The sequence below is a fragment of the Drosophila rhopaloa genome, unplaced genomic scaffold (assembly GCF_018152115.1).
Source record: "Drosophila rhopaloa isolate 14029-0021.01 unplaced genomic scaffold, ASM1815211v1 contig_115, whole genome shotgun sequence".
NCBI classification, from domain to species: domain Eukaryota; kingdom Metazoa; phylum Arthropoda; class Insecta; order Diptera; family Drosophilidae; genus Drosophila; species Drosophila rhopaloa.
Genome location: NW_025334990.1, coordinates 14,843,998 through 14,861,769, shown reverse-complemented (window position 1 = coordinate 14,861,769; position 17,772 = coordinate 14,843,998). Strand labels below are relative to the sequence as shown.

At 38.9% G+C, this 17,772-nt stretch overlaps 2 protein-coding genes across 6 annotated transcripts in view; both read left to right on the top strand.

The window, feature by feature from the left end:
* The window catches only part of LOC108039901 (cilia- and flagella-associated protein 91), a 39,683-nt gene extending 22,130 nt beyond the window's left edge, over nucleotides 1-17,553 (top strand). For 2 of the 5 annotated variants that reach the window (XM_017117072.1, XM_017117074.1), the window contains exons 2-3: nucleotides 6,593-6,790; nucleotides 16,636-17,553. In XM_017117072.1, coding sequence (XP_016972561.1) covers nucleotides 6,593-6,790; nucleotides 16,636-16,862 — 425 coding nt within the window. In that variant the 3' untranslated portion in view covers nucleotides 16,863-17,553. Of the gene's footprint in view, nucleotides 1-2,741; nucleotides 2,758-6,592; nucleotides 6,791-16,635 lie in introns of those variants that run through there. The other 3 variants (XM_044462000.1, XR_001769038.1, XM_017117073.1) reach the window with 3 other exon arrangements.
* LOC108039902 lies at nucleotides 11,915-12,717 on the top strand. Its single transcript, XM_017117075.1, has one exon. The coding sequence runs from the start codon at nucleotides 12,024-12,026 to the stop codon at nucleotides 12,648-12,650; it is 627 nt and encodes a 208-aa protein (XP_016972564.1). The 5' UTR covers nucleotides 11,915-12,023; the 3' UTR covers nucleotides 12,651-12,717.
* Nucleotides 17,554-17,772: the final 219 nt, after the last annotated feature.

Below are 17,772 nucleotides of genomic sequence, written 5' to 3'. Positions count from 1 at the left end.
AAAAAAATATTCGATCATCAATGCTGTATTCATAAAATATCTATTGTTATAAAGTTTAACTTAAATACCTGATGGTAATCAAAATAAATACAATTTTTTTAATCTATACACATGTTCTTTTTCTGGTACATAATAATAATTATTTACATAGTATAATTAATAGTATCAAATAATGGTTGCTTGGCATGCAAATAAATATTTTTTCCTTAAATGCACATTATTATTATTATTTGATAAAGGGAATAGTACAAGAATATGTTTGATCTTAAAATCCGCTTATAAATTAACCTGCAGTCCGCTTCAAATAGAACCATAAGCCCCGTTTTAATACTCAGAGCGTTCAATTCATGATTAAAACTCAACTCAATGACCCCGACCTGGACGAGCATCAAAGGCCTTGAAAATTATTGGACCTCTGACCAGGAAAAGCAGGAAAAGCAGGCAGCAAATTGCCATTTGGCATGCTACCGTTAGCAGTTACCGTTAGCTCAACATGAACTCTGGCCTTTTGCAGAAGCCAAAGGACCACCAGCCGAATCCTTTGCACTTGCACTTGGGTTTAATGGTCCTGCCCGCTTGTTGCTCCTCTTCACTGCCTTCCGCGTCATCGACGTAATAAGTTTCAATTTCAATTGTACTGCACAAAAGGAGGGCAATTCGAGGACCAGATGCCCACAGATAAAAAGGGGGAAAAGGATCCCCTTGCAAGTGGATTCTTTATTAATAAATGTAACTTTTCCTGGTCCCTGACGTTCTGGCGTTCTGGTGTTCTGTCGTTCTGCTCCTGGCCACATAGTTTTACCAAAGCGAAACTCTTTCTGGCTGAAAACTGAATCTGGTAAAAGGGCGAATTGCGACTGGTGGTGGAATGATTTTTTTGCCATAGTTTTCCGCCAACTTTTTGTGCTGCGTTGGCGCGCTTTGGCTGTTTTAATTTTGTTGGCAACAGTTACAGGCGAATTTTGAGTAGCATTTTAATAATAAATATTGCACACGCTAGCAACTTTGGTAGAGTTAAGTTAAGAGGGAAGCACGCGTGGAGTATTCTGAGTGTTTTTATAAAAACACCGGAAATATGCTAATGGTGGGGTAGTAAAAAGAAACATAAAATGTAAACACTGCTCAACACATCCGGTATTCTTGCAGCCCTCAACTTCAGACAGTAGTTTCATAAAATAAAAACTGCCAGCAAGCAAGAATTCTAAAAACCACTTTAAAATGCTTCCTCATTATTTATAAAATACTTTCGCACTTGGCTGTTATTCGTGAACATGAAAAACTAATTTCGAAATTGTCAAAGTTACAGTTAAAGTTTGGACGTTTGTAAATTGAATTGCAAAATTTTCCTTAGCCACCGCAGCTAATTGTATTTCTAATCAGTGGCCTTCCACTGCAATTGTGAATGTCTGGCAGTAAAAATATTTAATCAAACTCAACAGTTTGGTCAGCGAATAGTTAGATAAAAATCTTGCAGAGCACGTAGGCAAATTGTCAGCAAATGGAATTATTTATTTTGTATTCTCTAAAGTAGAACGTGACTAGCTTATGCCTCATCGCCGAATTCCCAATTGGGACTCAGGCTCAATGGTGTCATCAGCTTGTTCGTCTTCATAATTTTCCTTGCTGTGCCTTCTTGCATATCAAATAGTTCAGCTTTTATTTGTCTTTTGTCCAGGGCGCACGGGGCGTATGAGTAACTTTAAATATTGTTTAAACTGGCTGTCAGCCAAAATAAACTTTATCTTTCTAGTTCCATCAAAATTAATTGCATGGTAAATCATTTATGTATTTTTTCACCAAAATATATAGAAAACAATTATGCAGTCAATCAAAATTGAATTTTTATAGATAAGAGCGTATATTGAAGCCAAAGGAAATTAAATTAAATATATATGTATGTATTGCAGGAAAATACGAAAATATAAATTATTATAACCCATTTAAATGGGTTTTTATCGCAGCACATACTAATGAATGATGTTTTTCCATTTCCACTCTTTTTGGCCCACTTTTGCTACATGTCCGTTATAGAAAATTGTGGTTGGCCTGAGTTTAATTATGCAAAGCCTGTTCATTATGGGCAATCTGATTGTGAGTGTTGGTAACTCACATTTAACTCAGATAAGAGCCCTTAATTTATGGCACATTTTGACCGTCGGGTTCTGCACATAATTTCCCCGGGCTAAGCCCAACAATTAGGTGAGCCCAGTTAAGCAAATTGCACTACATAAACTCCAATGTTGGTTGCCGTAAAGATCAGAGCCCAGAGCGGCAGGCATTTGATTGGAAAAGGAAAACTTGAAAGTGGTAATCGATAAACCACAACTGTTTCGGAGTGACATAGTGTGGTTTCCCTCCCATTGCGCTGCATTACAATTTATCAGAAATGTTTCCATTCCCTATTTGCGGTTGCCAGCACGTGCGACAAACATTTCCATTTCCATTTCGTAAGCCACCCAAAAAGCAACTCCCGCCTGATAAATGTTGACGTTTTGCAAAACAGTAATCAAGCAAGGTCACGAATTGAAAACAGTCGGGCTTCTATTTGCCACGCACACTAAAAATACTATTAAAATGGGAGAAATTAGAGCGCAAACAAACGGACGTGGCAACCGTTCAGAAACAGTCACGGAACTAAATAATATAAATCAACAAAATAAATTATGACTGCACAAAACGTTGAGTGTCTGCTGGATAACAGTTGAATTACGGCAGACAAACCTAGCCAAGCAAGCGCATAAATAAATAATTTTGGATGTGTGTTATTAATTTGCCACCGAAATATGACATACATGTATTATCGCAGCCACAAAATAGATCATATCAAAGCATTTTCCCAGCTTGGGAAAGTGTTGGAGTGTGAACGATGGACCTAAGTGGCTGGATAAGTGAATGTGAATGGGAAAAAGTTGCACAAGCCGTATATGAACATTTAATGGACTTTGTCAAGCTTAAATGGCTGTCAAGGGTGGAGCCATTTGACAGGCAGTCAGGTTAATGAGTCATGTGTGGTCAGGGGAATCCCAAAAAGCAGGTTATAAAAATGACCCACCTTGTGTTTTAGCCTCGAAACGCCTATTGTTGGTATAACATAAATTAATTTCCTTTGGGCGATTTATAAGTTAAATAAATGGTGTGAAACCTTAAGGTAAAGGTGAAAATACTAAACAGTTATAGCTTAAATTAATTTTCTTCAAGAACAAAATAGAAAATAAAATTCAAAGGATTGATTATTGTTGCTAAAACCTGATTCTATTTTTACAATTATAAAACAATTCGGATTCCCAATTTGCCAGTTCTGTGTTTAACTTTCGGGTAAAAAAATAAGCGAAAGGAAATAAATAATCCAGACTAAAGTTAATTCCTTCCGAAGACGCCTCTTTTGAGCTCACATTACGTCTTATTGCCCGCTGAAATTACAGTTTACGTTGTCAGATCTGTAATACAACCGGAAATCTTTATAAATAAAATTGTCCTCCTTGAACGGAGAGAAATCTGAGATACAGATACGGATTCCTGCTGTTAAGGCTTCGCTGTTTGCTGTCTTGCTTATTTATTTAAGTTCTGGCTCGACTGAGTTTGCTGTTTATGTTGCTAAGGCCAAGAAGCAGCTGGGCCAAGTTTTTTCCTGCTGCTCTTTTGCCTCTGGTCTCGTGCATAACTCATTCGTTTTAATATTCCCCAGGCATTGTTCGCCCTCCGGTTAGCATTTTATTATATTTTTTGTGAACAAAAAAAAAAACTGGGCCACCTGAGTATACTTTTTAATGCCAAGTAAAATTCAAATAAAATTGCAGCAGCCGCCTGACAACCAACAATTTAATTAAAATAATAAATTGCACGTAATTTGCTGCAGGCGATGTCGAGCAGAAGGTATTTTGATTGCAATTTCTATGTGCATTTTAGGAAAGGTAAAAATCTATAGAGCTTCGAATTCAAAAAATTAAAAGCGTTATAAGATTATTAAACTATAAAAACGATTATAGTAATTGCTATCGATAGGAATACAACCCTATTAAAGCTGACATAGCTTTCACAGGACCAACGGCTGGAATTGCATTAATTAGGAAGAAAAATATTTTTCAGATTCCCAACAGAACAAACGACAATTGTCAAGGAATGGGAGAAGGAAAGCTCAGAAGAAAAGAAAATGAAGAGGAATACGAGCCCTTAGCTAATGAATTTTAATTGCGTAAATAACTTACTTGGTCATTGTGGCAGAGTGGTAACCAGAACTCGAATCCTGCCAAGAAGCTCGGAATGGTGAAGAAAAGGAAAAACCGACGCGCTTGACAAATTTAATCATATTTTTCCTGCCGGAAGCGGAAATGATTCCGGGTTATGACCTGGCAAATGGCGAATTATGAATGAATTAAGTGAAAAGATGGCTTTCCACGTGCGGAGAAGCCTGTTCCTGGCACCGTATTGAGAGTACCTCGTGGGTAATTGGGTGCGTGTTGCGTTTAGTGTCAGGCACTTTATATACCTGGGAGATACAGGTGCGAAAGTTAATACCCAACCTCATTCACCGTCTGTGGTTATTCAATTTTTGTGGCCATTGGGACGCTTTTCATGGCTAAAATATATTTTTTCTGCAGCTGTCAGGTTTAATGAGCCACATGCAAAATTTATTTAATAATTTTGCCACGCATAATTCACTGCATTTTATAGTCCTACTAAAGCAGAGGCCATTAGGCACCGGTGTCAGAGGGGCTGTATAAATTTTCATTTTCTCCCTAGTTAGTTTTTAATTATTATTTATTGATGCTTTGTGTTTGTTTTAAACTACTGCAAAACTAAACAATACAAATTAATACAACATAGAAAGGAAGTCGCTGGATAATAAGCCCATAAACAAAGCATTGTTTGGCTCATATCTCATTTTAAATTCAGCAAACATATATTTAAATCGTGGTATTTTTTACTCAAAGCTTTATAGCACGCATATGTAGCAGATGGCAGATTGATAAATCCAATTCAGCGTTAAATTTGCATTTTTACTCAAGTGTAAAACAAATAAAGATTTTTACGGTTTTGTGGGAATTTATTAAAAAAACGTTCGTGCAATATATATGAGATATTTGCGAGCTGAGAGTTCCCAAGCGAAAAGCCCCGAAGGCAGGAAGTAAATATGTTTTTATTTGATGCGAATCCGATAAAAGGGAAACCATTTCAAAGCGGAATAATCCTTAAAGCGTAACTAGAACTCAATGCCGTTTGGCTCTCATCTTGATACGGGATATTCGATGATTTAATAGCAGGGCCGGCAGAGTGGGCAGCTATTAAAAGCATAGCACTCGCCACTTGACAGCGCAACCTTGCCACGCCCCACTTAACGCCCACCACCTATTTGCCACCCACCGGGGAAACCTTGTGCCAAGCACAAACAACTATTTTTTAGAAACCGCTTCGCTCTGCCTTATTGATAGTGTTTGGCAGGGAATGCCGAACCGAAAGCCTTACGTGTCAATTTATTATAACTTATTCAAGGCCAGCAGGGTTCTTTTTTGTACTTCTTCGGTATCTGCGTGAAAAATGCCATAAAAAATGAATGCTGACCCAGGCGGCAAACACGAGTAGCTTCGGCATGAGTGGGCCACAAAATGGGGGAGCAGGAACATGATCACTATATTTCAGTTTATTGCATACATAGCCTCCTTCCTTTTTACTCGTCCTCATCCACTTCCTTCCTCCTTTCAAACGAAACTTGCGCTTCAAGTTTATTAGCACAGCAGTATTTGCCCCTTTTCCCCTTGTCCTTTGAGCCAACTCCTCTGGCAGGGAGCCAAAAATTCCGAGAACTCGCTCGGCTCGATTCAAAATCGATTGACTAGCCCGGGGGATGTGGATTTGGCCAGGGGGAATGCACGACGACCTCTTTGAAGTTAATTGTTTGAAAGCTGCAACCGAAGTTTTTCGAACTGTCGATGATGTGCCAAAGCAAAAGTTGGCCCGTCATTGAAGCTCAAAACACATGATAGCCTCGGTCATAAAACCCGTTTCTATCCATTCGGAGTTTTAAGAAAGGGACATATTTTGGCATCTTTTAAAGAAGAGCTATAAAGGAAAATGTCATGAAAATGGGAGACAATTTCAAAGTTTATCATGTGAGCTATTTCTTTTTTGAAGCATTGGCTTAAACTGGGAGTTTTGTCAAAGAAATTTTAAGCTTACGTACGTGTCGAATGAAAAATGTTTTTCTTGAAGAGAAATAAACTTCACATTGAGACAAACATAAATATAAAATAACGCTTTGGACTTCTAATGAGAAACCCAAAGTAAAATAGGTAGCTATAAAAGGTTTTTCAAAGAAAAACGTAAAAATGTAGGAGAAAGACCTTAAGTTTATTATACTTTAAAACCTTTGGCTCAAACTGTGAATTATGTTGATGAAATTTTAAGATGAATCATTTTTTATATTTTAATGACAAAAAAAGGAAAAATAATATTTGGAATAATTTTAACGAGATCAGAAAAAAAGCTTAAGGTAAAGTTGGTAACGTTTAAAAGTATTTTTGGAATCAGATATTGACCATTTACCTATGAACCCCTTGTAATTTGTTCTGTTTCTTGTCTCCACTTTTAATTGCAGCAAAAGCCGCAACAAAAATCCAAGCCGTCTTTCGAGGCCACAAAGTGAGAGAAACCATGAAAAAATCGGAAACCAAAACTGCGACCAACAACGGCAGTGCCGCCGCAGCTGCTCCATCGGCAGCAGCCGCCGAGGCAGCCGCATCCGCAGAGCCAACCAAAGCCGAACTAGAGGCTGAATTCGATCCCAACGACAAGGGTAAGTGAAAGTTAAGGGACTAAAAGGTGCTCAAAAGGTCCAGTGCCTTGGGTTCGTGATCTAATTCTATTTCTAAAACTGTAACACAAATCCCTACACTTGCATTTGAAATCCAGAACACAGCCATGAAAACAAGATAGAAAAAAAGATTCTTACAAAATTAAGATACATTTCCATTAATATAAAGTATTCAACTAATAGTATTGAAATCACTCAACTCAGATAAAATTTGTATAGCAATAAAATAAACATATTTATTGCCATAATAATGACTGAAGATAATCTTTATTTACGCTTTGACCAAAAATATTAAGATAAGAACAAAATTTAAAAAAAATAGCTATTAAACAAATCTTTAATATGTTATCAAGTATTGACATTGCTTAATGAGATTTTCAAAATACTAGCAAAAAGTACAAAACCCAATCCCATTACTCACAACATGCCGAATTAATTGCCTCAAATAAATGAAAACTTAAAACCTATAATTATTTTCCAAATTAAAACTGCTATTTGTTGAGTGCCCCAAAGGTGTCGCAAACCCAAGCACAAAGGGATAAACTTTCTTGAAAATCGACTTCGCAGTTCCGGAGCATTGTAGATTCCCCTGCACATATTGTCGTCACATCAGCGGGCTTACACAACTTCGACTTCAAGTTGGGGATACAAGCTGAAATTACAGTTTGGCTTCCGCCAGGCAACCAAAATACAAACTTTCCCTGTTACGCAATATACGAGAATTTTCAGCAAAAATATTTGTCACTTGGTTGGGACACAAGGGAAACTTTGCCTGCGAGTGATGGGATTTTTTGGGGGGAAGTTAACGCGTGGAATGGGATTGGATCTGGTGGTGTCAGGCATTGGTTATTTAATCGCTGCCCCAACAGATCCGCCACGCTCATAAATAATGAAAATCTTGAAGACAGCTTAACCCTATTAGGACGTTTCAGGCGCTGACAGTTTTCAGCTATAATTTGCCTAGGGCACAATGAGTCGAGGGCACAGCCAGTCGAGTAGGAAGCCGTCCCCGGCTCATTAAAAAGTCAGAGGCTGTCATCGGGGCGTATACGCAACCGCATTAGGCGGCACTCGGCTCCTCAGCCAGACAACAGTTTCCATTGCAAGTGCTCACGTGTGGGCCGCCTCCATAGGCTTAATTATAGTACCGGGTGGATCTCGAAAGGCGTATCCTTCTCCTTTCGCCTGCCATTCATACATACATTTGTGCGACGGCTAATTAGACTCGCCTGAGAGCTCAAAGGATGTGGTGAGCACGTGGAGGACCTTTCTCCTTTGTGACCGAGCACATACTCAATTAGAGGCGTTGAATGGAACAGGCGTGAATGGCTGGCAGGGGGAAAGTTAATTTTAAAACTTTGACCGAATAACTCATAATCAGAACTGTCTCATAAATCTCCACAGATTTCGTGGCAGATTTGGGGAAATTCTATAATATAATATCATCAGAAGTGTCACAAGTTTGTCTAGACTTGCTGGAGTGCCATTCAATTTAACAAATTAGTTTATATATTGCAAACGTCTTAGTCCTTAATTCAATTTCATTTATTTTTTATAACAAGACTTTGATTTACTTTAACAAGAAACATTCAAGCAGTAGTGACCTAAAAGATGGTCATTATACATTTTCTATTAAATGTCCTTTTTTTCCTTGCACATACTTGTTTTCAATATATTAATAACACTTGTGCAAAGCGACTAAACAAAAGAAAGCCTACTCAAACCGGGTGAAAAAACCATTGCCCTGGCAATCTGGGACCAGCACAAGTCCATTAAATTTAAGAACTAAACAATCGGAAAACTGAGCTCTTTTGTAATGCATAATTAGATCCACTCCATGGCCTTATCCCGTATTTACCCAACATCGCAGACACGCTTGGTTGGCTTATCCGAAGTAAACCAGTTAGAACTTCATCATTATTCACAGTTATCGCTCGCAGGCGGCCAACAACGACAAGCTAATGGTGTTGGCCTAGTTGTAAACTCGCCGTCGGCATATTGTAAAATTGCCAAACAATAAAAACAACGACCACAAAGAACTTTGCTTAAAGGAGAGTGCAACAAAATTAAAGCACACACATATGTATGGCCAGGCGAAAGCAATTTCTGAGCCCAAAACTGCGATTTAGCCCATTTGGTATGCAAATGCCAGCAGACACATGCACGTACGCACACAAAAGGACACTCTGCATGCATGTGCACGAAAATCGAAAGCCATTTAAGGATATTTTCTTGTACGTGTGTGCATTTCGCATTTGGCGCAAACATTTGCGGCTTCGCCCGGCCATTTGACTTACAATCCTTGCCTTTGTGCCATGCATAAACTTCCCAGAGCCAGGAATCTAACTCACCTACTAATGCCTTGCTGCCCAATTTGTTTGTGTCTGCTGTGGTCTGACCCCAATGCTGTTTGCCTAATCGCGCTCTCACTAATTATGGTTCATGGCCAACAAGTCGGCATCCCGCCCCCAAAAAACAACAGGCTAAAATCCTCCCCCCGAAATCTATGGTAATTGAACTGCATCCGGATGGTTGTCTGCGTTAATTGTTGCCGGATTCCATTCGATTATGATGAATTATGAGCGAACATTAGGTTTGGTTTGCTTAATTTGGTCGACATTTGATATTCGTTTCTGTTTGCTAAATTATAATTGGATTGGGGAAACAATATATTGATAAATATGGGACTTTTTCATGCATGTATAGAATTTCCTGATTTTAATCAATGGTTTTAAGTTAAATTTTCCTTACATGTATACAATTTCCTGCTGATTTGATTTTAATCAACGGTTTTAAGTTGTTCAAATGAAATGTTCTTTGTGTGAATTCGTAAATTGCCGTTTCATTCCAACGTAATCTTGGGAGTAAATAAGGCCCCTTGCCATCTTGAGGACATCAAAAGCATGACCATAAATTCATGTGTCATTTTTAAAGAGCTGTTCGTGATGTTGCTGCTAGTTCGCCCAGCAGCAACATGAACAGCAGCAACATCAACTACATCAGCAACTGCGATAAAACAGCAGCGCAGCGCGTTCTCCTAATTGGATTTTCGGTTTTAAGCAAGCTTGTAATTCCATTTACACCGCCCAGAGACCCACAAAAAACCAACAATGTCAGGCCAAGCCATTTAAGTATAATGTTAAGTGCTCCGGCTGTTGTCGGACGAACAAAAAGGCGGATCCAAAAAACATGCGACAAACCAAAAAAAAAAAAGCAGAAGAAACAAAAGCAGGAACGACAACATTGACATGAAACACGCAATAAGCAGCAAGCCAGCTAAAAACAATGTTTCAGCCGCTGAATTGGCGATTTTTTGCTAGCCCCAAGAAACCCCCACAAATATATATATAGTACGTATATATAGATATATACAGGTGGACCGCAAAGCAGGCCAAAATAGACAAGGAAATGTTGGAGGCTTGGACCCCTTATTTATATTGCACGATGGCCACAATATGCCTGTATATATAGCTTTTCTCGGTTGGCAGGTGGAGGTCCGGTATTTATTTAGCTACTGCTAAACGTTTGGCAAGTGCCGACTTTGTTGGTCCTTTTAAATATTTCAACAATGTTAGCACCTTTACGTGAATTTCCTGGCCTTTATCCAAAGTGTTTATTGCGGCTCCAATAAAATTCACTTAGTTAATATTTAATTGCTCGTTTGAATGCGATTTGCTTTGCTTTGCAATTATATGGGTCACACATTAAAACGTAGTCAAATTATTAGGTAAATATTTCACGAATTCAAAGGTGTGCAGCACTAATTTCAATTTCAAACCGTTGCATAATTAAAGCATCGCCTTAATCCAGTTAATAATGGCCAGGATTAACTTAAAATCAAGCAAAGTTTTAATGAGTTTCCCCCGGCCAGTTTTGGCCATATTGTTTAATAAGCCTTAATCAGCTTTTGTGCAAAGGATTAATATTAATTAAAGTTTTGTTTGAACTGCTTGCCAAGAGCCCCATCTGCGCATATTGGACTAAAATACATATTATTCAAAGTTGGTACAAGTACGTCATAGACAAATTTGCACAAAATCTACAAATGTACACAGGAGAGAAACCAATAAGTATTTCCCAACGGGTGACTGTTTGTCCTTCCAGGAGATTTATTTGCTCCAACAATAGACCCATGGAGATGGGAAAAGAACGGTTGGAGAGAACCGCAAAGTGGACAAAAACTGAGCAGTGCGGTAGGGAAACCACAAGACTTTGTTCTGTCGGAAATTGAAAAATGGGCTTAGTCCTTATGGCTGTTTGGGTCACAAGCAAGAAGCAAAAGTAGATGGCCAACAGTAGATGGCCAAAATGGAATCACAAAATCTTGGCAACCGCAAACTCCCCCCCTCCACTTGCGTAGGAAAAACGTTTGACTTAAAAATTCCATTTAGCGGCTTATTATCGTGGTTCATTTGTCACAGTTTGTCGTTACTCGGAAATACCCGCAAAAGTAGGCAATAGAGTTTGTAACTAGAAGGTAAACTGTGCGTGGGGCATGTGTCATTTCGCACGGCCATTTTGCATGATTTAACTCAAAATGGAGTCGCAGCTGACAGATGTTGCATGACGATGTCCTGCAGTGGAGTGCTGGGTAATTAAAATGTATATTTACGACGGCAGCTTAACATCGTAATTATGATTGCCGGCCGACGACAATGACAAACGCAGGACTCAGAAAACTCTGTGAGAGGAAATAAAGTACACGCAATAAATCATCAAGTTTGCCTGAGATTTCAGGGGATAAGAATTTATGTTGAATTTTTATTTAAGGCAACCCATTTATTTATTTTTTTTTAGTACCTACTTGACAAAAGTAAAAGGCGGTTCCTCTCTTAAAAAAATATGGTAAAGGTGTTATTAAAAGATTAAAATAGTTAGTAAATTGAGCATTTTTAAGGCAAGTTTTGATTGAAGCTTTTCTCATTTTTCTAAAACATAAGGATTTCTGAAACTGAAGGGAAGGAAACTAAAATACATTTCTTGAAAAAAATATATTATCATATATTTCATATTTTTTTACTCCTTTTAAATGAATTTCCTTTTAGTGAGCCTCTGATTTTCACTTCAATTATTTTCTAACTTATTGTATACCTAGTAATCTTTGAAATAACTTTTTCACATGTTTTTACCTTTGCCATCACTGAAAGCAAACTGTGAATAAATTCATTGTCACATTATATATTCCGAATTAATTCAAGTGGATAACTTTGCCAAAATGCCTGGTCAATACACTAACTACCGGTTCACTCGATTGGCAATGGTGCTGCTCCGCTGCCTGTGGGCTATTCTGTATCTTTGGGGCATGATGCACGCTGCTGCCATCCTGCCACTTCCAGTGGAGCGCTGGGAGTCGGGGTTTTGGAACAGGAAACTTAACTACGTACTGAGCTACAAGAGCCTGTTCGATTTTGATTTCAAGACGGAGTCGTACATTCATATCCTGTCGATCGTGCTGCTGTATTGCCTGTTTCGCTGCTGCCGTTGTAGCTTCATTGGAGCCCGATATCTGGTCGCTGGAGTGGATAGACCCCATATGGATTATCGCCTATTGGTGTTTAAGGCCCCCTATCTGATTGCCTTCATCGTCTGCTGGGTGGTCAGCACCATGATGACGGTACTCGGAGTGTATGTGGTGGCTGAACGTGATCAGAGTGACTTCACCTATATTCTGTACTGCCAATTTGCAATGGCTTTGCTGTTCAAGCTCCTGGTTATGGCCAATTTCTACTCTGTATGTGTACGCACTTGGGCCTATTTGAAGATATTCGAGGCGGAATCCGATGAAGGTCTGCTCAACTACCAAAATTTTGGCGATCACTTGAATTTATTCTTTCGCGTTTAATAATATGAAAGGTAGTTTTTACCACACATTGTTCTTTTGAGGAGAATAAAGTTCGTGTTAACTGAAATTTAAGGGTATATTTTTTACTGATTCAGATTCGGTATAATAAAATACCTAAATCAAAATAGAGTATCCCATATTCCGCACTTATCAAACCTAAATATCTTGTTTGTCTACCTTTTGCTCATTATGTGCGTGTCTGGGTCGGTTTTTGTTTATTATTTCTGACATAATTACTAAGCACACGTCACGGATTTGCACTTTCGCTAATGGAACTCACACACACGCTCGCCAGCACACTGTCATATTTCATAGACCCGCTTTGTTTTTATTTTCCTTCTGTTTTAATATAAATTTGCATTGTTGTGAGAATGTGGGTCAAGAGCGTTGAATCCCCGACACACGGACACGCAAATACGGGGGAAAGTGATACACGTGTGCTGCAGCTTTGGCTTTCGTCCCCACTCAATATTCGCAATAAAAGGAAAGCGAAGGACATGCGGAATGTGCAGGTGATGTGGCTTATGATTGATTTCATATCCTTTGGGGATTACCGCTCAATGGAAGCTGAAAATTGGGTTATGAAAATAGCAAAACAAAAAAAAAAGAGAAATGAAACCAAAAACCTTGAATTAAAAAGATTTTTCAAGAGAAACGAAACGGGCATGCAAATTAAGCAAACTCCGGGGAGAGCGAAAAACGGGCAGCGTGTTAGTCAGTCAATCAGTGGGACGTGACCGATTGCCCTGAAGCTCTGCACATGCAAATCCTAGACCCAATCCCTGGGGCAACATCAGCCAAGGTGTGCAGCCCCGCCCACTGTGCAAACGCCCACCGCCCACCGCCCCCGGAAGTGCATGCAAGGCCCACACAGAAGCACTGACATTTTGCCAGAAAGAAAAGCAAACTCAATTTGTATGCCTCGCCAGCAGGCAGGACATAAGGACATCGGGACATCAGGACATCAAGGAGATACCAGATAGCAGGACGAAGGCACTAGCTAACTGGCGGAAGGGAAGGCACAAAAAGCAACATGCATGCGGCCTGCTGACAAGTTTTCCGACACTGTAGCTTAGATTTTGGACTTATGCGGTCCTGTGACAGGACACGCAGTGTACGTGATCGGCTTTTAACATGTGTTGCATGGCCGGCGACATGTGCAAAGCTCTGCCAAAAAAACTTTGCACTTAGAAAAACAAATACAAAATAATTGAAAGTGCTAAAGAAACGTATACTGATTTAAATAAACTAGTTAAGAGGCAAGGACATGATGTACTTGCTTATTCTTTTAATAGTTTAGGTATTTATCCTAACTGGCTAGGCTCGACAAAAGCAAAGCGTTTTACACAATATCAAACAGGAGTTTTTTTTAGAAGGACAAATGTCAGGTCTTTAAATAACCTTTCATATACCGATTTTCTGTTCAGAGTAACAAGTAAACGATTTTATTAATTTAGATTTTGCAATTCAGCTATTTCCTTATTTTAAAAATTATATCATATTAGCATGATATTAGGACTTAAAATTCCAAATAAAAATTTTAATTAAATGTAATGTTAAAATATAAACATTTTTTTGAAAGGGATTACTTGATCTTGTATATAATCTCAGCTGATGACTAAAGTTGGGAAATATTTTTTTGTGTTTATTTTGGCAGGGCTTAAAGCAAACAAGAAAGGAAAGCTAACTTCGGGCGGAGCCGAAGTTGATATACCCTTGCAGAATATTTTATAAATTATATTGTCCAAAATTATTCATATGATGTATTCTTAATACTCATAAAATGTCCCAACTTCCTAACTTTAAAAACACCAAAGTTATGTCATTTCCAATCGTTCAGTTATATGGCAGCTATAAGATATAGTCGGCCGATCCTTATGAAATTTGGTAGGTCGGATTGATTAGCCAAAAATAAAACCCATAGAAAATCCCAACTTCCTAACTTTAAAAACACCAAAGTTATGGCTTTTCCGATCAATCAGTTATATGGCGGCTATAGGATATAGTCGTCCGATCCTTATGAAATTTGGTAGGTCGGATTGATTAGCCAAAAATAAAACCCATAGAAAATCCCAACTTCCTAACTTTAAAAACACCAAAGTTATGGCTTTTCCGATCGTTCAGTTATATGGCAGCTATATGATATAGTGGCCCGATCCGGCTCGTTCCGACTTATATACTACCTGCAATAGAAATACAACTTTTGGGAAAGTTTCAAGCAGATAGCTTTAAAACTGAGGGACTAGTTTGCGTAGAAACGGACGGACAGACGGACAGACGGACAGACGGACAGACGGACAGACGGACGGACAGACGGACGGACAGACGGACAGACGGACATGGCTAGATCGACTCTCCTGGTGATGCTGATCAAGAATATATATACTTTATAGGGTCGGAAATGTCTCCTTCACTGCGTTGCAAACTTTTGACTGAAATTATAATACCCTCTGCAAGGGTATAAAAAGGCAATCGAAAAGGAGAAAAAATGTTTCCACAGGTAGAAGATAAAATCTTGGAAAGAGTTAGAGATGAATTCTATTTGTGAAACGTTCGAGAGCAAGTTGATTACTGACCTGGCAGCTCAGCTTCAGCTCAGATCGGCTTAGCCTGGCTAACTAGTTGCTCCCCCTTCCCCCTCGCAGGACCTGCAGGTCCTGGAAATGTCACAGCACGGCCGTTGGCGATATACAGCTATTTGCACGTCTTGCTGATATTTTTAAATATTTTATAAATAAACATAAATGCAGCAGTGGCAAATGGCACGTGCCGTTCGGCCGGGTCACGTTATGTGGCCGCCTTGTGTGCGTAATTTTATAAAATAGCACATGCCATAAGTTCTAGAACCAGGACTTTTCCGGTTCCAGTCCTTTGGGTCTCTGCCAAATGCTTATCTTGGCCTAACTCCAATTACGCTTAGCGAATTAACACAAACCCACTTTTCCCCAGCCCTCTGGCAATATTTGCATGGCCAAGTGGGCTAACTTGGCCCCGCTGGCAAACGCGAAATTTCGCTGCGGAAATTGGCCATGTTAAATGTATGCACTTTTGTAGCGGAAAAATCTCAACAAAAAAGGAATACTTTTAAATGAGAATTTTCTCAGAATTTGCATAAATGCACAAGAGCAATGGAAAAAGATGACAAAAATGGGAAGACGACAGCTGCAATGATGTAATCTTGCGGCTGACAACGTAGAAAAAAGCAGCGCGTTTTTACAAAGCTATGCATAGTTTAATGGTTTTTTCCTGCGGTCCGAAGTGCACGTATTTCCTGAGCATTTTTGCACAATTACTGCCTAATTAGAATGAGCTTGTTCTGGAAAAAACCGAGTTAAGGTGGCACGTAGAGGGAAACACGCGTGACTTAACCGCAACCACATGCATCCTGGCCATCTGCGAGCTTAATTTGTGGTCAGTCTTCATCCATCCACTCGCACAGTTCGTCCCGCACTTGATGTGGATTATATATGCAGAAAATATGCGCACGCTTCGCCCAACATTGCGTATACGTAATGAGATTAGCTGGGAAACGTGGTCGAGAGACGCGTATACTAAATATTCTGAAGAGCGCTGGGGGAATAATTCGCTTCGTGATTTCGATTATTTCCCTTCTTTACAAGCAATCTGGGATCCGTGGAAAAATTATGGCCAATGTTGAGCCATAAAATAGGAAGCGGTGGTCAGATAAGGATTTTAGCAGCGAATAGGGGAAACTATAATAATAAATTAAAGTAAGACCACACAAACTGAGTGGAAACCAGCATAAGCACCGCAGCTAATTGAAAAAAGTTTACAACAAATGCCGGGAAACAATGTTTGAGTAGCATCTAAAGTTTCAATTGGCCAAAGAACACCAGACAAGTTTAGAGACTCCACTATATATATTTCTTTTTGTTTTTTTTCGGATGTTGCCAAGTGGCCACTTAAACGCAACTAGAACACTAATTCACACAAACTATCCGTTTTCTTTCTGCTCTCTCCTCAGATCTGTGCCATGCTGCATTGAAGATTCAGTCCACTTTCCGTGGTCATTTGGCACGCAAACTGGTCAACAAGGATGCGCCCGAGGACGAGGACATACAGGAGATAACCAAGAAGGTGGCCGAGGAGTTGGACATAGATTTAACCGATCCCGAGCTTAACAAGGCTGCCACCAAAATTCAGGCCTCGTTCCGCGGCCACAAGACCCGCAAGGATACCAACACCGAGTAAGGAGCCAGTAAGCCAGTTGAATTTTGTTGGTCCTGGCTGGTCGAGTCACAGATGAAGCTTAACTAATGCATATGCAAGTGAATAAAAAATTTGGTAAATTGTAAATGTGTAAAAGGCCAATCAAGATGAAGGCACACAATTGTAAACTTTTTAGTGAATATGTTTTAGCCCGAATGGCAAAAAAGAAACCCAAATGATTCTCATAATAATATTATACAAACTAAGTCGAGGGCAAAGTTACATATTATTTGCAAAGCTTTAATAAATTAATAAAGAAAGCATATTTTGCGGAAAATGATTCGAAATAAGACGATATATACAGAAACATATTTGCGGCTTGTCATGTTTAATTACTAACCTTTAGAATCGTAAATTTGCGTTAGTTAATGTTTAATTAAATCCTATTTGGTTTTTGGACATTTGAATTAATCCCAAGACAGTAACCAAAACCAAACTAAAGTAAACTAAAGTTAAATTTTCAAAGAAAAACCTAATGTTACAAAACAAAACAAAAAAATAAAAGGCACGATGTTCCATAAAATTTATTGTAGGAAAATGCGAAACCAAACAAAAGACAAATGCAAGGAAAATGCTGAACAAATTTTTGGGAAATCATTTCCATTTTGTCTGGCCAATGCCAAAAGTATAAAAATTAATTGTACCTACATGCATACGGACATGAAGTAAAAACCAAAGAAACTCAATGTTGTTTCAAATTAAGGCAAATTAGGGGTACCCAAGCAACATGATGCAGCTTCGAGACGTCAACTCAACAATTTTTCAGCCCACGGGCTCTATATAAACTGATAAATCAATGAAAATGAAGATAACTAATCTGGTGGCACAATTTTCGTTTTTCTACCAAGTGTATTACATATTTGTCTACTTAACAATTGATCCTCGAAAGGGA

Coding starts and splice junctions, on each gene's coding strand:
- LOC108039902 (XM_017117075.1), top strand. CDS start 12,024: ATGCCTGGTCAATACACTAACTACCGGTTCACTCGATTGGCAATGGTG.